Source organism: Emys orbicularis, chromosome 14 (assembly GCF_028017835.1).
Source record: "Emys orbicularis isolate rEmyOrb1 chromosome 14, rEmyOrb1.hap1, whole genome shotgun sequence".
Classification (NCBI taxonomy): Eukaryota; Metazoa; Chordata; order Testudines; family Emydidae; genus Emys; species Emys orbicularis.
Window position 1 is genome coordinate 8513893 of NC_088696.1, and position 25072 is coordinate 8538964.

At 45.0% G+C, this 25072-nt stretch overlaps 1 protein-coding gene across 1 annotated transcript; it reads right to left on the reverse strand.

The window, feature by feature from the left end:
- Positions 1 to 1681: 1681 nt before the first annotated feature.
- Positions 1682 to 16829, reverse strand: KLHL36 (kelch like family member 36). Its single transcript, XM_065416871.1, has 4 exons — positions 16770 to 16829; positions 11784 to 12857; positions 10453 to 10610; positions 1682 to 2237 (listed from the first exon to the last, which is right to left on the reverse strand). The coding sequence occupies exons 1-4, from the start codon at positions 16827 to 16829 to the stop codon at positions 1682 to 1684; spliced, it is 1848 nt and encodes a 615-aa protein (XP_065272943.1).
- Positions 16830 to 25072: the final 8243 nt, after the last annotated feature.

A 25072-nucleotide genomic window follows, 5' to 3' on the forward strand; every position in this document is an offset into this window, starting at 1 on the left:
CTTTGTGTTGGGATGAGAGAGTAATCTGTGGCCTGGAAATATTATTAATTGTTATTATAAAAATTACAGAGACTGTATGAGATGGCTGGTTCTTAACTTCTTGCAAATCAAACAAAAGGCCCATTTGTAAACTGCTTTGGGTGACTGCTTGAAGGCTGGCCAGAGAGTTGGTAAATTTAAATACTTGCAGTAGACACAACCCCGCCAGTGGAAGGTGGAATGACAGAAGGATTGTACACGGTGGATAATGCACTCTACAGGGGTGTGATTTCTAAAGCGCACAAACATGTTGTGCATTAGTCAGTCTGTGTTAATCCTGCTGGTGCACTTTAACCCAGTGCTGTTTTAAACAGTCTTGTGTGGAAGTGCAGTGGCAGGGTCTACAATCAAAATTTCTTTAGTGTGGTGGGCATAAGTCAAATTCCCTTGATATTACTCCAATATATGATTCTCCCACCAGTTCAGTCATCTGTGCCCCAAATGGCATCCCAAGAATCCACCACAACTTTTCCCCATGTTAAGCCCATTCTTCCAAGAGGAACAGTGTTGCAGCCACCTGACCAAGGAGGGCTGGGTTAGATTCTCATCCAGAGTCTGCTAATGGCCCCTTGCACTGACTGGTAGAGGTCATCATTGCTAGACCCATGCTAAATTCAGCAGTTCCCAGCTCCTGCAAACTCCTCCCCCCCCCCCCCCCAGCCCATTGCTCCTTGTAGAATGGGTTTGCTCTTTGTCTTGAGTTCATTTTGAGCTTTTGATTTCAACACCTTCCCTTCCCCACCCCCAATAACTCACAGTGAAGTCTACTTGTCTCACCTGGTTTAAAGTAAGGACCAAGTTCTATGTAACTTCTGCCCAAAGCCACAAGTTTAAAAAGCCTAGTCCTGAACTAGGAGAAATCAACAAAACCAAACTTGGTATTGGGTTTTGTTATGAAAGTTGTGCACAGTTCTAGTCATTAACAAGTGACGTAAAGGTTGTGTCACCTCCTCTGGATCTTGTAGATCATTGCACCACTGGAAAGACCAGCAGAGCTCACAAACTGAGCACAGATCAGTTACATGGCCATGTCTGGACCAGAGCACTCACACTTTGGTCACTTAATAATATCCTCTGAAACTTAAGAGTACAGAAGTGTCATTTGCTTACCAAGATGCCTGGGCATAGGTAGAATTTGAATGGCTACTCATGCATACCAGAAATCTTTTACTCACAACTCTAGAAAGTATTGTAAATTAAAATTTAATGAAAAAAAATAATCAGGATTTACAACAAGATCCATATCAGTTTTCAATAGCAACTGCCTCTAGACCTCTCTTTGTAACTCCAAACCGATGTTTGGTCCTCTTTTCCCTCCCTATCATTTAATTTTCTAAGCCAAAAAGTTTTCAATTTTTTAAAATGTTTACCTTTATTATTATTATAAGTGTGTAAAAGCTAAGAACCACGGAAGTAACAGTCTACACCTAAATGTACAGGACGGGTAGCATAGCACCCTTTGCAACCTCACCACCATTCAGTAGTAGCAGTTACCTTCACGTGACCCTCACCCAAAGATGTTTGACCACATGTTCTCTAAGGTTTCAGAAACTGTTTTCTTTTTTCCCTTTTTTTTTTTTTTTTTTTTTCTTTTAAATGAAGATTAGAAAGAGATGATTAGTTACAAGGTTCCCAAGCTGTGTCATCTTCCCCGATCCTGATGCTTCTTCGTTTTTGTCTTTTTCTTTTTGTCCTCCTTTCTGGGTTTCAATGCACAGACGCACGCAGACACACCAGCAATAGCTTTGGGAAGGTCAGTTCCTCTGTACCACTTGTTTTTCTCCTTGTCATACACCTGGACAGTTTTGGAGAAGACAGTGTCTTCCCAGCTATAGCCTCCAAGAATATAAATCTTGCCTTCCCAGACTGCCACTCCAGACTCACTGTTTGCTTGAAACAAGGGAGAGACTCTGGTCCACTGGTTACACTGAGGGCTGTAAGACTCCACACTCAGAATGTCAAAGCGTGCCATAGTTTCTATGTTGTCATCACTGCCGCCAATGGAATAGATATTGTCCTCCAAGGTGCACATGCTGTGCCACCCCCGAGCAGTGATCATTGGCCGCTTTTCCTCCCAGACATCTGTGCGGTAATCATAGCAGAGGAGATTTTTTCTATAGGGACCAATTTGGTAATCATGGCCCCCGGAGATATAAACAAATTCCTTGTAGACAGTGCCAGCATGCCCATAGGTAAACCTAGGATAGGCAAACAACAACAACTTATTGGTTTTGCAGACTAGTGCAAATATTTAACAGTGATTGTTAAATATCAGTGCTGCCCATACAGTTAAGAGGTGAGTGATTTCATAGCTGTTCAATTTTTAAATATCACTTGTAAATGTAACTAAATTATAATAAAGTTAGTTAGTTATTCAACGGGGGTCCACTAAAGAGTAGTTTGGGCATAAGCTTTCGTGGGTAAAAAACCCACTTCTTCAGATGCATGGAGTGAAAATTACAGATGCAGGCATAAATATACTGACTTCATGTGTCAGTTATATTTATGCCTGCATCTGTAATTTTCACTCCACGCATCTGAAGAAGTGGGTTTTTTACCCACGAAAGCTTATGCCCAAATAAATCTGTTAGTCTTTAAGATGCCACCAGACTCCTCGTTGTTTTTGTGGATACAGACTAACAAGGCTACCACTCTGATACTAAAGAGTAGTGTTTGTTCAACTTTCTCAGCAGCATGAAAAAGGCTTTAGGAAACAGCAGAAGTAGCACGGCTCTCACTAGTATTATTAAGTAGGTAATAAATTATTTGCGTCTATTAAAGTCCCAAGGAAAGTGTGGAGGAAAAATAAGAAAGAAAGATTTGCTGGGCAAGGAGTAGTTATGAAGGCTTTATGGGAGCAGTGATATCATCTGAGAGTGTGGTTCCTTTGGCTTCCAGGAGATGGAGTGTAACTCATGGAGAGTCTAGCCTGTGCTAAATTTAGGATTGGTGAAGTGGCGTTATATGAAAATAAAGACAATTCACTAACTGAGTGTGGGATTTTCAAAACCAATCAGCTTTAACTTAACTTGACTTCCATTGACATCAACTCCCATTGACTTCAACAGAAGCAGAGTTAGACCAACGATCCGTGTTTTTGAAAATCTCACCCTAAATCTGTATGCCAAGGAGGTCTTTCTAACCATAGCATGGGCCAGGTAACATCATCATCCACAGAAAAACAGCTCCAAAATACCTAGAGCCTTAACTTGCTTTATCACCTTTTTTTAAAAGGAGATCAGATTCTGACAGAAGCCCGTCACCTCAGAGAGAAGTACCCACAACTGCAAACAACCACTGTAACTTTTTGCTGGGGATTTTTTGTTAGTTTGAGAGTCCCCAGTGAGAGTCCACCAACTCAATCCTCAAAACTCCCATTCTCAGAATTTAGGAAAAAACGGGTTTAGATTCGCCAATCAGAGAAATATTCAAATTTAAATCAACTGGGGGGAAATGGGGGGGAGGGGAGAGGAGTTCTACATTCCTCCTTTGCAAACCGGGACCACTGTTCTGGGATACCCTATAAATCTAAATATGGAATATGACCAGAAGATCCAGGACTGTCTGCAATAAAGCTTAAGGAGGCAAGCAAAAGTCACCTGTTTAATTTCTTCTGTTTTAATTTTGCTATCAAAATTGCTGATGACTATGAATATGCAAAAAAAATATCTAGAGTTATATTTCCTAGAACAGCAAACCAAGCTCAGAAAACTCTCTCAGGCTGTAGAGTAATAGTGCTCTGTGACAGGAACTCCAAAGAGAATTCTGAGGCTGTTCTCGTTACGTCGTTGTAAGTTTACAAAACATAAGTTTTGAAACCAAATAGTGGATTAAACAAAAAATGGCACTGAAGATGGATAGAAGTATCAGATTATTAGAATTCTCTCACTCACCACCCCTGAAAAGACAAAACAACCCCCTCTCCCCCCCCCCACACACCTCTGCATGCATCTAGTTCAGAAGCAGCTAATTCTTAGACAGTTATATTTCCCCCCATTCTTGCCATATAAGAATTCAACATTTCTATAAATTCTGTTACAGCAGAAATAGATTATAGTTAAAAACACTTCCCTCCTACCAGAAATCTGGGATTGCCATAAAGGAATTGGCAGACGATGCTATGATTAGCTCTCTCTACTTTCCCATTTGAGTCCAACATATCTCTCTGTAACAAAGACATGGACAGCTGGTAAAGTCAGTATAAAACCAGAAGCGCATGCTACTTCCTACAGGGTGACTCGCACCCCTCCAACCCTATCTATTCTTGTAATACAGCCATTAAAAACCATGATTCCTGAAGCAGTTATTTTAGCTTCACACTGAAGTGGTTTAAACAGTTAGGCCTAACCCTATGACAGCTGAATCCATATTAAAATCAGTTTAGCATGAAATGATTTAAAACCATGCTTAAACATGTCAGGACTCAATGTGGACAGAACCTAAGAGTTGTTTTTATTTCACAGAGCAAGATTCTTTCTCAGCTACAGACTGCAAACTCTTTGGGCCCACTACCTTAGCTTCTTCCATATCTATATAATGCCAAGAATAAAGAAAACCAAGGTTTATCTTAAATTATCATGTAAAGAGAAGATAAAAGATGTATACTTGTTAATCCAGCTGCATGCAAAAGCCCATGACCCAGCACTCCTTCACAATACTTCTGTTTGGAAGATGTGTTATTGAGACATACAAGCAAGCTCCAACTATAGGACGCAGAAGGGTCCTTGAGATGGAATACAAAGACTACCACAGTGCCGTCTTACTTGGTGAAACAGTGCCAAGTGGCTGGCGAATGGCCGTCCGAGTAGCAGCACCATTCATACAGAGACTTTGGCGTGAAGACGCCCCAAGACTTTGTTGCATTTGACCAAGTCAAGTCTCTCAGAAGAGGCTTATAAACTCTACATGAAGCGAGAACAAGTTGAAAGACATTCCAAAGGAGGATCCAAACTCAGATGTTTTGAGCCACAAGTTGAATCTGCGCTAGGACCTTTCAGCATGTCCTCCCCACACAAAACTAACTGAGTTTATAGATGATGCTGAGCATCCGCTGTCCTCATTTAATACAATGGGAGCTGGCACTGCTCCGTAGTTTTGAGGGGGGAAAAAAGAGAGAGAAAAAAAAACCCCACACAGGCTATATGCTGTGTTGCATTCTGTTGTACTGCTGATGTGGAAGGATCAACAGTGATCAGCGCCCATCATAGCAAATCAGTCCACCATGGTTTTTTGTTTGTTTTTAGAGACAATTCTATTGACACTGAGTGAACTCAGCTGACTTTTACCTATACCAACAGGACAGCAGAGTATAGTAATGGCTGAGCGAGGAACCGCATTTGACAGCCCCCTTCAGTCACGGCTGGAAAAATCTAGCATAGACACAGCCATGGAAAATGCCCTGAGATTTCTCCTTTCTGCCTTCTGACTGCTGAACAACTTCACTGGATAGCATGAGTTCTACTGTAGGCAGATTCCTGTGAAACATCAAGTTGTCCATCCCGTCATTACTTTCTAATACAGCAGACGATCTGCTGAAACAGCCTAGTCGTGTTACAGCTAATCTGACTTAAAATGTGCTTGTCCACAGCCACACAAACCAAGCAGACTTAGAAATCATAGCAAATGGTTTCGCACACTTAGCTTTTGTCACCTTGAATTCTGCGCAAACACCATTGCTTAAGCCTTTGAAACGGATGTGGGTACAACAGGACTGCCGTAGTTTTAGAACAGGCCCAGTCATGCTCCCATTGAAGGCACTAGGCATTTTGCCGCATGTGTCTAAGGGAATGTTGTCAGACCTGCTGAGCAGAGGTGTTAAAGAGGAAACGGTTTCAAGCCACAATATTAATTAGAGATGCTGTGCCAGTTTCGAAGAACCTTCCCCTGATGCAATGCAGTGTGAATTACAGCTTCTGCTGCAGTAGAACCATCCCATGACTGCGAGAAAAGCTCAGAATTTCTCTTAAAAAACCCCAACAACAACTGGATGAGCAGCACACTCTTCACCTGATTTTCTGAAGGACTAAGGGCCCACAACTCCAAGTCAATGGCAGCTGCAGGTGCTCGGTTTTCAATGTTAGACAGTGCCTGTCCTGCAAAAATATTCCTGGTATTATTAAGGTGGCCTGACACTTCCCATTATAAGATCCTATTTTCAGCTGCTTATAATTTTGCCAAACTTTAATCATTCGGGCTGAAATTTTCCATGCCAAGTGTCTGCCTCTGATGGAATTTAGAAACCAGCCAAAACGGTTTAGCCATTTTCAAGTACCAGGCTGAGGTTTTGTTTTGCTCATGTCAAAAATTCTAGTAACCATTTCTTTCAAAAGGGTGAGCACCACTATACTTTAGATCAGGGACTGAAAATATGGCAAGGGCGAGGAGGGAGGTAGGCCTCTGTATCAGGATTTTGCAGTCTCTATGAAAATCTGTCCAAATTTGGCAAAAATATAATATAATTTTCACCTGCCCGGGAGAAATTTCTTCAATTTTAGCAGCTATAATCTTCAATGATTCTGTCCTCACTGAGCATGCTCCAAGCCCTCACAGCTCCTCCTGCTGGCCAGACCCACATGTGCCACCCCCACCGAGTGACTGAGCATGGGCCGTCTAGTATAGGCCTACAGAGGTGAAGTTTTCCTTGCGATTACTACTCCAGTCCAGGGTGGGGCCAACCTGGAGGGGGTGTAGGAAACTGACTGAGAGCTGGAGGGGTATGTGCAAAGACTGAAATTGGCTGAACATGGATACTGGGATTAGGAACCAGGGGAGTATGGGACAGGGGAGACTGGGACTGGTTGGGCAAAGAAACTGGGAGCTAGTTTGTTGGGGGGGGCGGGGTGGGGGGGGAATATGACACAGATTGGTGAGGAGCTGGGGGAGAGACTGGGACTGGCTGCCAAGAAGACTGGAACTAAGAACCAGTGTGTATGTGCTGGGGGGAGAAATGGGGCTTGGAGGACAGGAAACCGATCTGACAAGGAAACGGGGAGAACTACCACTGGATCAGCAAAGAAACAGAGAAGGGACTGGGGGGTGGAGACTGAGCGGGGAGGGAGGGGAAAGACAAATCAGACAAAGAACCTGGAGGGGGAAAACTAGAACTGGCTGGGCAAGGGCAATGGGACTGGTACAAGGAGCTGGAAAGGCGAAGAGAGGACTGGGACAGGAACAGATTGGAGGGGATAGGACATACAGGGTCATGGTTGGGGAGGGAAGGGGGGTGAGGGGAGATGCAATTATCTGTGACTACTAGAAAACACTCCCCTCCAGAGCCTATAATGAAACCCAAGATTACAGAGCCTCACCATTCCTCTGCTGTCAGCAAACAGCTGTGAACACTACTGGCAAAGCGTGCGTCTGATCCCCCTCTAGTGTTGGTACACATAGATGATGACAACCTACTACTGCTATCAGTTACTCCTTTAGCTCAAGTGGCAGAAGTCTGTGCAGAAGATCTAAAGGTTCGAATCCTGCTGATGAGCCCACGTGAGTGTCAGTATGATGTCACATATTGCAATTTCTATTTTTTTCAGTTTACTTTAAAAACAGCCCACAAACGAGGAAATTACACACAAAAAAACCTATGTGACAAAATAGTATGTGGACATGTAATTAGAGACTATCATAGTGGATATGCACAAGGGGGGCAAATTAAGGCTGAATGAACCACACATTTGCTAATTTTTGAGTGCTTGACTAGGCTACCTTACTAATGTTCTTTCAATGTAGTGTTTGTGCATGTCTGCAAAATACTATCCAGCCCCTATTAGTAATGTCTTATCTGAAGGACAAGTTCTCACACTGTGGCGAGAAAGCAGGAGACTCCTCTTCCTTATTCCTAGGCTAGGCAGAATTAGTTTTTTTTTTTTTCTCCCTGGTTTCAATGATTAATATCGATTTTTTTATTTTAATTTTTACAGTTGTAGGAAATTAAGAGTGGGGGAAGGGTTAAGGCGGCCATGACAGTAAGGCTGCAAGGAGCTCCCTGCACAGCTGTGGGGCCCAGAATATCCAGCTGCAAGGTGCGGGGAAAGCTGTGGACCTGGTCTGGCAGTGTGGAGACCCCCGGCTGGGACTGCGAGGAGGACGACAAGCCCCCAGTGATGAGGCAGGCCACCCCGCTGCTGATTGGCTCCATCCCCAGGCAGGAGCCATTCAACAGCAGGGTGACTTCCCCCACAGCTGGGGGCTCACCCTCCTCCTCACAGCCCTGGCTGCTGGTCTCTGCCCTGCCCCACCAGGACCGCAGTCTTCCCCTCACCTTGTGTTTGCAGGGATCCAGTGTCACCAGCCCCATGGCTCTGCATGGAACCCTCTGTGGTTCCTCTGCAGCAGAGCTACCTGCACAGCCAGTGGCACCAATCCCTGCAGGTGCAAGATGCAGGGCCGGGAGGCTTCACTCACGCTGACTGTTACTGATGGATTTTTGTTGTTGTTGATTTCAGCACCAATCAACCTTTACCGACAGCCATTGATTTATAGAATCATAGAATATCAGGGTTGGAAGAGACCGCAGGAGGTCATCTAGTCCAACCCCCTGCTCAAAGCAGGACCAATCCCCAGACAGATTTTTGCCCCAGATCCCTAAATGGCCCCCTCAAGGATTGAACTCACAACCCTGGGTTTAGCAGGCCAACGCTCAAACCACTGAGCTATCCCTCCCCCTGCCAGGCCTCCTTATTTTCCAGCTGCTAAATTTCCATTAAGAAACAGCTAAAAATATATTGTTCTGAGCTGGATGGAACCTTGTTATGGGTTGAGTTAAAACCCTCCTGTAAGGCAAAGGCTGCATGGGAACCTGTCCAGGAGCTTTTGGCTGAGTATTGTTTTGGGTGTGGGAAGTCAGAACAGAAAAACTGGGAAAGAGCGAGAGAGCGCGCTCACCTAAAAAGCAGCTGAGAGCTTGGCGGGTGACCCTGGGGCGAGGTTTTTTGGGCCAGAGGGGCAGGCTAAAAGAGCGTTCTTGGTGCTGAGCAAAAGAAGCTGTTTCCTGCTATTTGTTTCCTTCTGCATTCAGAGAAACCGCACTTTGTTCATTCTTTTTGTAATGTAACAAAACACCAGGCTCCACCAATTTCTACTTCCAACTGGAACATCCCCAAGCCTGCAAAACTTTGACTAGCCACTCAGATCAAAAAGGGACAGCAATATTAACATACTTGCAGAATGCCATGTAACAGTAATTGCTGTAGTTGCCACAGGAACATTATTTGACCGTGAAGGGGAGGGTGTGGGTAGGATTGTCCACAACTGTATTAAAATGTAATCCACATGTGATCTAGGGGGGTGGCTTTCCATAGGCACAAATGGCAGTTAGGCCCTTAACTCTCACTTGTGCAGAAACCTCTCCCCCATACCCAGGAGGCCGGGGGATTTGATAGTGTTTAATCTCAACTGCCACACCCACACATATGTGCGGAAGAATATCTGCCTCTTGCTTCTCAGGAGCACTGAGCCCTGTTGTTGGTCCAGGTCATATTCACATAGCTGCACATGTCCAACACAGAACTGGAAAAAGGAGACCTCTCTGCTATCCATGTCTACACTAGCTGTCTAGGATTCTGACAGTTAGCAGCTAAGGACTGAGCTGTTAGCATCAGAGAATAAGAAACACACCACAAATTCTAGGCAAAGTAGACTCTGAAGGGTTCTACTGGAGATACCACCTAACAACAACCAAGCAAACGTGACCACTGAAATCAGAGGCTGCTGTGCACTCTGGTAATACAACATGAGCAGCAGCTACCTTTACGAACCTCAGAGACTCATGCAGTACTATGAACGGCCACCATACCAGTGGGAAAGATCTCACTACCACCTTCAAAAGGACACCACCTTCAAGTTCTAGGTATCAATTTGGCATGTAAGTAAAATCAAGTGTGAATGGTGCTCACGGTACAATTAAAGCATCCTCAAGAGTGGAACAACTAAGTTTTAACTTGGACTGCACATCCGTGGCACGTGGATTTCTCCATATTGGCCTGTGTACAAGCAGCCAACATAAAAATACCCGCAAGGAAGAGCAGGTGGCAAAAAGCCCAAAATAGAGGAATAAAATACATGGTGCTAAAGGTACCCACCCAAATAATACCTTGCACTGAGATCTAAACAATCTGAAGGGATTCCCCCACTGAGACCAACCTCAGAAAAGACAGTCTACAAACACAGAACGTGAAATGAGAAGGCCCTTTTCCTTGCCCTGTTACAGTTGTAACCTCAAGGTGGAGACCAAAGACAACCCCAGTGGATCTCAAATTCATGGCCTCGAGGAGACAGCTGCTCAGATATCATGGGCTCAGATTATTCCTCTTTTTCCCTCCCAGGATACTCACATATAGGACTGAACACAGTGGATCTTGGAGAGTTCTTTTCTTTAAGGAAAACATGGTTTTCTAAACAGACCACTGTTACCTTGGCAAGCCTGCTATATAAGACCAGGCGTCTTTTTGAGGGCTATAGGTCTCAGCTGAAGAAAGAGCCCCATTTTCATTCCTCCCACCAACAGCTACCAGCATATCTGTAATGGCTGCAAGGTAGAAATCTACTCGTCGTTGTCTCATGGAGGCAACCTGCAAAATAAATAAAAAAAATAAAATACCGACATCCTCAAACAATCGGTCAGTTGATTTAAAGAGTAGGTTTAAGAAGATTTGTTTCCTCCTATGAGTTTTAAAAAGGGCTGCTATTTGTGTTTGCCATACATATTAAGACAACAATAAAACTCTGCTCTTCTGTAGCACATGATACATTAGCATTGACGTTAAAGGTCATAGAGGGATAATGGAAAGCATCTAAAGCTGTATCTACACTTGGAGCTAAGGGTGTGATTCTCAGCTTGCGTAGACATACTCACGGCTAGCTCTCTTCGAGCTTGCATGCTAAAAATAGTAGCAGAGCTGTGGTATCACAGGCAACGGCATGGACTAGCTGCCCTGCATAGAAACCCACCTGGACTGCACTGATATGCACTTGGGGCAACTAGTCGCTGCCCGTGCTACTGCAGCTACACTACTATTTTTAGCTAGCTTGATAAGAGCTAGCGCAGGTATGTCTACGCGAACTGAAAATCACACCCCTAGCTCCAAGTGTAGATATAGCCTAAGAGACAAACCACTCTATACCTTAGTGATACACAGCCCATCTCGCAATATCCTGTGCACCCAGAGATACTGCGATAGACTCAAACACTGAACCCCAGAAGGTTCTGAGTACACCAAGAATGGAAGATCAGTCCAAAATGTAGTATCGGTTTAATATTGGGAGGGAGGGGGTTCTCTACTCAGACATGGAAGGGGAAAGACTCGATCCAATATATGTTTTCCATCTTTAATTACTCTGGTCCCTGTATGGCCTTAAAAATCTTGCACAGTGGTCCTTGCACAGCACTTTGGGCCAGATTTTCATAGGTGTTTAGGCACCTAAAGATGTAGCTGGGTGCCAAATGGGATTTTCAAAAGTGTCTAAGCAGGTTAGGTGCCTACGACCCAATGGGAGTTGAAAATCTGGCCCCTCGTCACTACCAATTTTTGCAATGTCATAGTCTTTCACTACTGGTGTAACTACAGTGTTCACAGAAGTTATCCAATTAGCTGTTTTTACTGAGAGGGGTGTTTTACGTTTTCAAACATAAATATGCGGGTATATTTTAGTGCCCACCACGAGTGTTCTCCTTCCACCAACAAAGATAAAAATAAACATTAAGGACTTTAAAAGAATAAGATGTAATACAGCTTGAGTCTCACCTTTATCCACTGGTTACAGCGGGGATCATACCTATATAGAAGATTTGAAGCTGCATCCCCTCCATTGTCTCTTGAAAAGCTGCCTCCAGCTATGAAGATGAAACCTCCCAGCACTGCAACACAGTGGTGACTTCGCCTGGCTGGGAGTGGCGTTTCTGTTATCCATTGCCCCTTTTTGGTGTCCAGGAAGCAGGTATCATCGCTTAACTCCAGGCACCGTTCCGAAACCTCCCCACCCACAAAGAGGAGCCTCTCTTCATTTGTACGCAAAGCCGTCCGCTTGTTCTGGAGCACTGGCTGGGCTGTGATGTTATTATGATAGTTCACCGCTTCTTCTATAAACCCCTCACAGTTTGCTTCCTTCGGGAGAAGAGAGCAGACAGCAGGCTTGACTCGATGGAGGAGGTCACTCTTCGGTATCAAGGGAAAATGAATGTTGTCCAGTACCTGGTAAGCCTCGTTTTCTCTTTCTGGGTATTGTGTCAGCCACTGCAAGGCGGCCTGCAGCAAGTCGTGCTCACATTCCTGCTGCACGTTGCTGCTCCCCAAATACTGGCAGAGTTTTTGGATGGAAATGTTCTGCAGGAAGTTAGGCGTGAAAGAGAGCGTGCCAAAGTTCTGCAGGATGAAAGAGTCGATGTAGGAGTCCAGGCGTTTCAGGTTGTAAATAGAGGCCAGCTCTTGAAGGTACAGGTAGTTCTCCTCGCTGACCTCATTTTCGAGATACTCACAACAGAAGTCAACCACCTTCCAGATCTGCAGCAGGTGAGCTGTTTCCAGCACATAATCAATGTTGCCACCATCTAAGGACAGCTCACTGCCATATAGGAAATCCACCACAGCTTTGAGACCAATGTAAGAGGCTCCAAATAGTTCGACCTCTTTTTGATAGGCCTCTCGCATGCCAATGGTGAACATGGAGTTGAAGTAGTCACTGCAAACAGCCAGGAGATTCCGGTGGGCAGGGACTCTTTGTTCGTCCACCACCAGAATAATATCACAGAAAAGTCCTTGGTGTCTCTGCTCATTCAGACTCTGAAGGACTAGACTGGGGTGGTCAGCCCATCTGTACACCTGAAATAAAGAATTTCACTATATAAATCCATGGTACACCCACACCTTGAATACTGCATGCAGTTCTGGCCATCCTATCTCAAAAAAGATGTATTAGAATTGGAAAAGGTACAGAGAAGGGCAACAAAAATGATTACGGGTATAGAACGGCTTCCATCTGAGGAGAGATTAAAAAGACTGGAACTATTCATCTTAGAAAAGAGATGACTAAGGGGGGATATGATAGAGGCTTATAAAATCATAAACAGTGTGGCGAAAGTAAATAAGGAAGTCTTATTTACCCCTTCACATAACACACAAATGATGGGTCACTCAATGAGATTAATAGGCAGCAGCTTTAAAACAAACATAAGAAAGTACTTCATACAACGCACAGTCAGCCTGTGGCGCTGATTACTAGGGGATGTTGTGAAGGCCAAAAGTATAAAACTGGGTTTAAAAAAAAAAAAAAAAAAGAATTAGAAAAGTTCATGGTGGATAGGCCCATCAATGGCTATTAGCCAAGATGATCAGGGACACAACCCCATGCTCCAGGTGTCGCTAAACCTCAAATTGCCAGAAGCTGGGACTGCATGACAGGAGATGGATCACTTGATAATTGCCCTGTTCTGTTCAGTCCCTCTGAAGCACCGGTCATTGGCCACTGCCAGAAGACAGGATACTGGGCTAGATGGACCATTTGTCTGATGCTATATGGCCATTCTTATGTCCTTAGAAATTATATCAGACAGCAGCTTCCTTCAGTAGATGAAGTGTTCATCCTCACAGAAGAGCAGATATTCTTTTTCACCAGGTATAGTACATATAAGGACTTGCACCGCAAATGACCTATTAAGTCTTTTAAAAGTAACCTACTAGGTATAAAATATATATTGGGAGTGGACAATGTTCATACAGCAATGCTTGCAGTTTGATCATTCAACCCATGTATAATAATTGTCGTGCTGGGTTTGTGTCCGATTTCAGCAGTCACCCTGCCAAGACTTACGTAAAAGCTAATCCTATGGTAAATCTTGGCAGGATGGCTCATTTGTAAGCTCCTTGGGGCACTGATTGTATCTTCCTCTCCGTACAGATCTAACACACATCATCTGCACTCAAATAATAATAATACTGTTCATCCGTGTTTAGAGCCACCTAGTATGACGGTAACCCATTCCTAACTGACTGTTGCTATCATCCAGAAGCTAAGGTAGTTTTCATTTTTAATTGTTGCATATTATATATCGGAGGTCTAGAATGTGGTAATGGTCTGTCAAATGCTAGACCAGTATTAACAATTATAGATGTAGAGAAGGTTACATCAAGGTTGTGTGTTGGGATTCTGCCAGGTGACCATGCCCCTACTTACACTGTGGCACTATATCAGAGCTGGAACTGTGCTGCAAGGGATTAGAGAAAATTCAAATAAGCATCCCTAAATTGGGGAAGTTTTACCAGTTATATCGATAAGTATACAGCTATAACTTGCCATGTGAACACATACTTTCTGATGTAAGAGTGGCTTTTTTAGGTTCATCTTAGGCAACATAAAAAAAAATACACTATTCTATTGGAATAAGAGTGTTCACACAGGGAATGGGGGGATTATACCAGTATAACCATGTCGGTTTAAATTTGCACCTTAAATTATTAAAATCGTTCCCCATGTAGACAAGGTCTTAGAATTTAAGTTCCTCGGGGCAGGAACTATGTGTTTGCACAGGACCCAGCATCATGGGGCCCTGATCTCAGTCAAGGTCTCCAGGCACTACTGTAATACCAGTAATAAATAACAAAAATAGCACTGAAAGGGTCTAATTAATCATAGAAATGTTAAAATGCTGTCAGCAGACTCCAAGGTGAACCCCCAATGACAAGTGGAATGTATTTAAAACTTTAGGAAGTTTTTATCTTTGTTAAAGCATTTTTCAAAAGCAGTCATAAGTAACATCAAATAAATAAGAGAGCATGCAATGACACGAGTGTGCTATATGGAGTCTCCAAAAGGTAAACCAGTAATTTTGGGCAGGTTCTGCAAGACAACAAACTTTCATTAGATAATGACCAGATAATAGCAGACAGCTTGTAATACCCTATTCTGAAGTCCTCAGACGTATAGATATTGGATTAAACTAAAAATAATATATGCTCTCTTCCCTTTGTAACAGGATTATCATCTCTCTCTCTTACATTCTTTAATACCATCGTCTTGCATAACAAGATTTTACAGCAGAATTTACAAGTTACCAAAGGCTCCTATTTATTAAATGTGCTGCAGAGTCAGCAGGGTAATCCTGAATGCCACTTATGACAACTTGTATTCCCTGACTTCTTGTCTCAGTGGAGAAGTGCTGCCACTTTGAACACCGAGCATAAACTGAGCACACACACGGGACTATGCAGTAATGACTCAAAATACGTTAATACACTTCACCTGCTTGCCAAGTCATCTGTTCACTCTTAGAACATTGAGAAAAACGGATAGCTGCAAAAGCCAAGACCAAGACGACTTTGACATTAAAAACTAATAGTTTCCCCATGCTAGTTATATTCTATATAACAGGTTTAATACTAACTAGTAATTCTAAAGTTAATAAATAATAATAGCAACTGCATTCGCAAAAGGACAAAACAATGCTGTTGAGATTATAGATTTGTAAAGTGATTATTATTATGCTACAGTTTTTAAATGCTACATGTGATCTGCGCAGTGGTAAAGGGACAAGATTGAAAGTCATGTATTTTAAAAATGTTTATTTACCTGTTTCTCAACGCTTGTAGTTATTATAGCCGAGAAAAGTTTGAAGATCCATTTTACTCTGGACTATTATTAATGCTTTACTCTTTGCTTTTCATTCAACTTTGACAACAAAGATATTGAAACTGACGATTTTAGCTTTTCTGGCTCCCTTGTACTAGCATAAGGGCATAGTGTGCAGAGCAATATTGAAATACAATCCTCCCCCATTTTCACTAAGATTAAATAAAATTAATGGAATCATTATTAACATTAAGGATTTACAACACTTAGGCTACGTCCTCACTACAGGGGGGGGGTGTCGATTTAAGATACGCAAATTCAGCTACGCGAATAGCGTAGCTGAATTCGACGTATCGCAGCCGACTTACCCCGCTGTAAGGACGGTGGCAAAATCGACCTCCGCGGCTTCCCGTCGACGGCGCTTACTCCCACCTCCGCTGGTGGAGTAAGAGCGTCGATTCGGGGATCGATTGTCGCGTCCCGACGGGACGCGATAATTCGATCCCCGAGAGGTCGATTTCTACCCGCCGATTCAGGCGGGTAGTGTAGACCTAGCCCTAGTCTCCATTTCTGCATCAGAATCTACTAGTATAGACTACCGTGGGATCCCAACTGAAGTCAATGTAGCTGTGCATTGGTGCAGAAACAGATCCCAACAGCACCCTTAGCCCTTACATAGAAAGTGAACGTTATGCTTGTGAGCAGTGCCACTGAGTTCACAGAGAGTGCTCACATGTGCAAGTGTTTGCAGGATCAGGGTTCGAATTCATACAAAACCTAAGCCTGGGTATAAAATTTAACTTGTCTCTTTAACAAATCTTAAAAAAATTCAATTCAGCAACAAAATTAAATATACCCCCTTTGAATTACTGGAGAAAAACCTCTAGATACAGAGAAGGATTACGTGTTGCCAGTATGTGCCATTTTTAAAAATCATGAATCACTCTGAACAGATGGCCTATTTGCTGCAGTTTTTTAAATTGCAGCCAATGGAATAAACTTACATTTTAAAATCACCTTGTTACATGCTACATTATATACCTAGGAACTAAATATCCAGTTGTTTCATCATGGTTGTCTCACCCCCCCTTAAAAAAGGAGAGGCGCCTCTTTCAAAGTAATCATCATTTTAATTACAAGTTTTAGCAAGCAATGCAGAATTCACTAACCTTGGAGGATTCACTTATCTTGTGCGGTCGAGAAATTCTCGTTTGTCTGGTTGCCTCCATTATAGGATGATTTGTGATACTTCTAGAACAGAAAACAGAAAATAAGTTCTCAGCATATGAGCCTAACATCAGCCTCTCAATGATGGCCAAACAGTCACATAGTGATAAAAAATAGATAATAGGAACACTTACATACACCTGTATATATTGATCTATCCATTAAAAAGAGTTCAGTGTTGAAAATAGATTCCCTAACCCCCTCTATTGGTCTTATTTTGTCGTTTGGCCAACAATTTGTTTTACCAAGTTCATTGATAACTTCAATGTACATTAATGTATTATCAAAGCTCATCACCACACTTTTAGTTACGTACCAGTATTATCAATGGCATCACACCTCTGAACATATTGCTTATTGGTTTACTGCTAGTCCCTACCACACCATGAGAAGTCTGACAGTAATAGGATACAGAGCTTTCTTCTAGGTTGCTGGTTCCAATCCAGCCCAGGTCAGTAGCCCATGGTAGCTGAAGGGAGTTTGGTGGGTTTCAGTCTAGTTTTCATTAGGACTGTGACTATATCACCAAAATCACCACCATAACTAGTTCCCTTATTAGCAGAGAGACGGAGGGCTGAACAAGCCAGAGAAACTGATCTACCAGATTACACCCACAGATGGTCCTTGAGGCACATTGGCAAGGTAGTGTGAAGGAATAAATAGATTACTTCATTTTCTAGTGCTATTAATACAGCACCTTTCACCAGCACTAAATTCACTTTAAGAATAAAGAAAGAAAGTAACCAAAAACATTGTATTGGGGTTCGTGCCCCCCCCCCCGAGAAGGGGCAGATTGAGTTGGAGTGACACACTTCTTGTCCATTTATTTATTTTAGGAGCTTGTATGACACAAAAGAGTTTCTCTGACAGTTCTAAAGCTACATCGCAGTTTGGAGTCAAAAACCCTCCAGAGAATCCCTCTGAACTATTTAGCTATTGCAGGCAGATTCGGCCACAGGGATGGGGAGGGGCCATGGGCTCAAAAAGCAATGTGCAGCTATGTCAAACAGCATTTTTGAGCCCAGCAACAGATCAACACACACCCCATTAAAGACATTTTGTCTCACCACCGACTGGTGGAAATTTACCTGGAGCTGCACAGGTCTGCCTGCCTGAGAACAATGGAGAGAGGTCACTCACCTCCACTGAGACCTACGCCTGCTACCCTGAGCAGAGTTGTCATTTGAAAGAGAGTTATGGGTTTGGTCCTCTCCATAATAACGAGGCTGAGGAACCACCACATCATTTGCCTCAGGATTTCTTCTATAACAGATATTCACAGACTCAGATACATGGACAGAGAGACAGTGTCTGAGGGAATCAGCACTGGTGAAAGGTAAGAGATTCCTCTTCAGTTTTAATTCAAAGCTATTACCTCACCCAGCTTGGCTCAGTTTTTCCACACACATTTATAATCTGTAGAGCCCTTCCAAAGATCAGGTTCTGCAGGGGTTGGGTGTACGTACACACACACTCACAATTTAGCTATAGCCAAGTGAGAATCTGGCAAGATGCACTGAAACCCTGAAAGCAGACAGAAAAGAGGGGAAAGCAGCAATCTGGATCACTCGACTTTTACATTGCATTTTATTGCAATGCCTCAGATCACTATTTGGGGGGAGGGGGGGGGGGAGGCAGAGTTGCCCTGACTAAAGGGGGTGGGGGTTAACTAACTACTCTCAGGTTTTGCTGTGCTCCACTTGGCTCAATGCTGCAGCATGAGGCATGTTCCTGTTCTTTAGTGCAATTGGGACGGATGAAAGGCTGGGACCCAATGCCGTCTAGGTACTAAGAAAAGGAGAGTTTACCACTGTGCAGCGTCCCTACAGTCTCCAGGCCGGAGTGCCAGCTGCCCCAATGGGACTCAGCGCCGCAGGCTGGTGCTGAGGCTGTTCTGGCCGCTGCTGGTGTCTCTCTCTCCTCTCCCTCTGCAGCCATGTCTCATCCAGGAAATGCTGGCGGGATTGAAAGGGGAAGGAGCCAATAGGGAGAGAGGAGCTGTGCTGTTTGGAGGGGAGGAGAAGGGTATAATAAACGGGGTGGGATTAGGAAAGGCTGCTTGACATCAGGCCAAATTACTGCAAACAAACAACAAGCAGCCCCCAAGCCAGGCAGCTGCTGCTCTGGCAGCCAGAGGCTCAGTCCGTGGGAATTAATATTCCACTCAGGCAGGACTGTGGTTCTTTTCTGCCTTGCCCAGGGAAAAGGTGCAACGTTGGCTTGCAGAAGGCAGGAGGAGAGGGGAAGGGACAGGTTACTACAGCCTCCTGCTCCCAGTCTTAGCTGGCACACTTCCCCCTGCTCTCAGGGCAACTCCTGGTCACGCTCTTAGGGCCCAGGCCTGCCATTACCTGACCCTGAAAGTCAGTGGAGTTACTGCCCTACAGAAAGTTACCGGCATGCAGTGATTTTTGCATGGACCAGGGCTTTATATTGTTCAATTGCCTCCTGAAGGGGGAGAGGAGTTAATGACTTTTAAGTTAGTACGCACTGCTCCCCAGCTCTTCACACGGCCTCATACCTCATTATCCTACCTGATCTGCCTCTCTTCCCACCTGCTGCAGGGATGCCAAAGCTCAGGCTCTGGGCTAACAGTCAGGACTGCTGAAGGGTTGAGCCTGGCTGCTGGACTCCCACTTCCAAACAGATCTCAGCACCCGCTTACTGGCCAGGCCCCAGCAAGGTATGGGAGTGGAGAGAGGCAGCTCTAAGATGCTGAATATCTCTTGACTTTCCTGGGAGTGGAGGGTTCTCAAATCTTGCAGGATTGTGCCCTGAAGGAGACGTAGACTCCCAGCCAGTGCGATTTTGAAAGTAGATCCTGGCAGGAGGCGAGCTGGACTAAGCCTTCGTGCTCAGCAGACAGTTGGATGCTTCCTTTAAAATGACTGACTATTCTTTTATTATCCTAGAGCACTGGTTCTCAACCAAAGGTCCAGGGACCCGTGGGGGGGGGGGGCCGAGGAGGTTTCTGGAGGAGGGCCAACCAGGGCCAGCATTAGGCTTGCTGGGGCCCAGGGTAGAAAGGCGACGCCCCATTGCTTGGGGCTGAAGCCCATGGCCCTGAGTCCCACTTCTGAGGGCTGAAGCCGAAGTCTGAGCAATGTAGCTTCGTGGGAGCCCCTGTGGTGTGGAGCCCCAGGCAATTGCCCGGCTTGCTACCCTAATGCCAGTCCCGGCTTTTATATGCAGAAAACCAATTATTGTGGCACAGGTGGACCGTGGAGTTTTTATAGCATGTTGGGGGGTCGGGTTCAGAAAGAAAAAGGTTGAAACCCCCTGTCCTAGAGGATGCCCATTATTTTGGGTAACGCTCCACACCAAATCCCTACCACTTAAAAAGTTATCCCTTGGTAACAGGTTGTATGGCAAATATCTAAACACAGCCAAGCCTAATACATCCTGTGAAGTTTTCCTAGCACTTCTTACATGTGATATTTGCAACTACTGTTATAATTCCATGATTGTTTTGGGGGTTAGCAGCAGTAGGTGTGTAATGCAAATAAGGTATCTGTTGCAAATATTTGAATGAGGACAGTCACTGTAAGAGACTACACTATTACTTAGGTGATGATGATTGCTTAGGTTCTATTTAACATTGTGATGTTAAAAATCTCTGTAAAGGGGTGTGTGCATACCTAACACGTAGCCAAGCCATCAAAAAGTGTCCATAACAACCCCAGTAACCATATGGTCTTTTTATTTATCTGGATATGAAACTGTATGTCCTCAGGAAAATACGAGGACAAAATGCAGCAGCACACCTCTTCAGCAACTTGGGTTGCTGTGAGCACGCACACCTGTGATGCCCACAATATCCACCACCCCAGCGTGCACGCACTCACGCATACACACAGGATTTGCAGCCTGACCAGCAGAAACTTCTGGGCAGATTTGTGTTTGGAAATCCATCTGCACCTGAAGGTGCATAGAGCAGCCATTCCACGTCTTCATTCTCCTAGCTCCTGGCTGCACTGTTCAGAGCAAGCAGGGGTCCTGGTGGAGCCTGGGAGAAAGCAGGGAGAATGCAGCAGACCCACAGCTTCCCCCACCCCACACTATGGGTTCCACCACTCTCGGGGGTGGGGGATTTTTCTACCCTCCCCTCTGTCCGTGGCCCAATGAGTGCACCATCATAGCAGGGTCACTTCATGAAGGGAGGTGCTGCTCTCCCAACAATGCATGTGATGCTAGAAGCAAAAGATGGCCCAGCAGTGTGGAATAGTCGAAATAGCTAGAAAAGAAAGGGCAGGAAAAGAGCAAAGGTGTGATGGATGAGTGGTGAAGGAGCAGGGGCAAGCTGCTAATGATCCATTTTAACTTATAGTCTCCCATGGCCGAAAGCCTCTGGGAGCCTTAATAGAAATCCCATTACATGCATTCCCTCCTCCCACTCTCTCCGTCTGGTCCAATGACTGTTCTACTATGGATAAATACGTACACAGTCATTGGGCCAGGGAGTAAGTGTGAGTGAGAAGGACTCTGTAGTCCAGTGGTTAGGGCACCCTGGTGGGAGACCCTGGGTCCAGTCCTCCATCTCCAATCACTCTTTCATTATTTATCCCCCATGGAACAGCTTCAATAGGAGAGAATGAGGGAGCCCCACATCAGACTATCCCCTAGCTCAATGGTTAGAGCATCCTCCTGAGAGGTCCTGTCTCCTCTACTGGAGAGAGGGCAAATGAACCTGGATCTCCCATGCAAGTGCTCTAATCACTGGGAAAAACTTATAAGGTGGGCAGCGTTGGTGGCACTTGAATGGGACCTGATTCAGTCAGCGGCCTTTCAGCACACCTAGTGGACTGGGCCCTGCATGCAACGTCTGTCTTCCCCTGGTTTGTGAATTGCTTTCCTGCTTAGGTGGGAGACAGGCATCTGGATGCTAAGAGTGAGGCAACAGTGCGAATACCCAGAGGCAGAAACTTAAGAGCCTATTGGTTTTGGTGGATGGTAGTGCAGCCACAAACGGAGAATATCATCACTGAAGAACAGGCTGGCTTTCATGCTGGAAGAAGTACCACAGAACAGATTTTCAGTCTTCGTGTTCTATGTGAGAAGTACTTGCAACACCAGCAGGACATCTACCACGTCTTCGTTGACTTCAAGTTTGACAGAGTATGGCATGAAGCTCGCTGGGAACCATGGAGAAGTACAATGTTGGTCATAAGCTTATTCTTACCATTAAACAACTCTATGCCAAGGCCAGCAGTGCAGTTCTCGTCAATGGCACAATAGGAGAGTGGTTTCGCAGCACTGTTGGAATCCAGCCAGGCTGCCTTATTTCGCCCACACTGTTCAACATCTACTTGGAGCGCATAATGACTAATGCCCTGGAAGATCACATATGCACAGTCAGCACTGGGGGGCGAACAATCTCAAATCTTCGGTTTGCTGATGATATTGACGGCCTGGCAGGTAGCAAAGATGAACTTGCTAATCTTGTGAAACGATTAGATGAAACCTCCTCAAAATACGGCATGGAAATCAGTGCAGAGAAAACCAAGCTGATGACAAACAAACGTGACGGGATCAGCTCACATATCACTGTCAGTGGACAAGAGCTGGAGACAGTGAAATGGTTCAAGTATTTGGGGCAATCATCACTAATGAAGGATCAAAGGTAGAAATTCTGGTGAGAGCTGCGCAAACAACAGTGGCAAAATTAAAGCCAATTTGGAGGAACAAGAACATCTCCCTGGAATCCAAACTGAAACTGCTGCACGCACTGGTCATCTCCATTTTTATGTATGCATGCGAGACATGGACCCTTACGGCAGAACTTGAATGGAAAATACAGGTAGTGAAGATGAGATACTTCCGTAAAATCCTGGGAATTTCCTACTTCGACCATGTCACTAATGAAGAGGTCCGCAACATCATCATCCAACGCACTATGTCATATGAAGACCTCCTGACGACCGTGAAGAAGCGCAAGCTGAAGTGGTATGGCCATGTAACAAGATCATCTGGCCTATCCAAGATCATCCTCCAAGGGACAGTACAGGGGAAGAGAAGAAGAGGTAGACAGAAGAAGAGATGGACTGACAACATAAAAGAGTGGACAGGAATGGACTTCGCGGAGACTCAAGCACTGACACACAATCGTCAAGGGTGGAGACGATTGGTTGATTGCTCATCAATGATGGTGCCCCAACGACCAATGCGATGATGATGATGATGAGTGCAGCCAAAATTGGGACTTAGGTGCCTAAGTACCTTTGTGGGTCTGGGTCTCCGCCACAACTCTGGGTTCCTGGGGGCTCCCACCTCCCCTGAGCTCATCAAGCTTCACTAAAAGGGCTTCCACAGGCAGTTGCTCCCAGGATTCCTCTTTATAAGTGGCTCTCAACAGCAGAGGGGGACGCCACATAACATGGCCTGGGGCTATATTATCTTTCCAGTAGATCGCTGCATCCCTCTCCAAGACCATCAAGTTCTCCACTCACATTGCTGGAGCTGCAGCCAGCCTGCCGAGGGCTCCTGTAGAAAGAGGCAGATGCAGCTGGCTAGAACTGCCCCTCACCTGCCACCATCACCACCCCATGCGAGGGGAGGATCCATGCACAGAGTGGGAGATGACTGGCCCCAGAATTACCATTAAAAAAGACAATGTGCCAAAATCGCCTTTCAGTTACACAGGTGCAAATTTGGTGCCAACTACCAAAGCAGATGAAGTGGTTACTTTTTTCCCCCTCCAAATTCCCACTGGCGCATCTGAGAGCAGTGTTTTATCCTACATGCCTGTAAAAATAAATACAGTTCTCTATAAAAGATTTGCCAAGAGAGAGGCGGCAAAGAGAAGGAAGAGAGGGGAAGGAAGGAAAGTTTGTCAGTTAAAATGCAGGATGCGGTCACATGGTAAGGGCATGAATTTCCAGGACTGACATAATGTTCAGGGGTCACTGGCACGTCTAAATATGAACACTGAGGTTCCTGATTCATTGTTCTATCTATGTTAATGTTCCACATCCCTCGGGGCTTCAAACATTCCAACTACAGAAGAGCAGAGAAGTGTACAATTAAATTGTGGATGGTTGAAACTTGACCAAAGCTTGGACTTTTTTCTTTCCAATTATAGTGATATCTGACTTCACCTACCTCTCATCTGTGTGACCTCAGTAGCTCAGGAACTAGCAAATGATGAGAATGGTGGACTAGAAAAGTATTTTGTATATGAGCAATTAGCTGTTAAGAAAAAATTGAGATCACTCAGGCTTTCAAACAGGTCCATAAGGAATGGATGGAAAGTTAGAACTATTAAACCAGGGGCGACCAACCTGTAGCTCTTCAGAAGTTAATATGCGGCTCCTTGCATAGGTGCCGACTCTGGGGCTGGAGCTACAGGCGCTAACTTTTCAATGTGCTGGTGGGTGCTCACTGCTCAACCCCAGGTCCTGACCCCACTCCACCCCTTCCCCTAAGTCTCCTGCCCCTTCCCCCGAGCCTGCCATGCCCTCGCTCCTTCCCCTTCTCCCCTCCCCCAGAGCCTCCTGCATGCTGTGAAACAGCTGACTGTGGTGGGCAGGAGGCACGGGGCGGGACGGGGAGGCGCTGATCGGTGGGGCTGCCAGCGAGCGGGAGGTGCTGGGGGCGGGGAGCTGATGGGGGGCTGCTGACATATTACTGTGGCTCTTTGGCAATGTACATTGGTAAATTATGGCTCCTTCTCAGGCTCAAGTTGGCCACCCCAGTGTGTGACCACACTGCCATCTAGTGGCTGTAGCCTACCAGAATGTAGGGCCTGATCCTCCCAGATGCTGAGTGCCCTCAACTCCCATTGACTTTAATGCAGATTTATCTCTACTCCCACTGACTTTAACTTTACCTCAATCATTGAGATTCACTGCTGGGATTAGCCTGATTCGCTGTGATTTGCTCAATCATCTGCTTACATGGATCTTCTTGCAGGATCAGGGCTTCCAACTGTATAGTGGTAAGCCACATGCTTTATAATTAACACATCAATTGGTGATCTCACCCCCCTTTCCTTTCTCAGCAAATATTTAATAAATGAATGCTGTGCTGGAGCCTTCTACTATGTGGCGGGGTGTACCGGCCCTGCACTGGAGCAGAAGGGGTTAAGGCAGTGTTCTTAGCAGTAGAAGCCACGCCCCCTCGACCCTGCTGGGCATGCCTCAACTGTTGCTACAGTATAAAAGGGAGCAGCTCAGTTGGGGTGGACTGCTGAGGAAGAAGGATGTGCCTTGCTGGCTCCAGCCGAAGAGCAGCCAGGCATTTGGTCTGA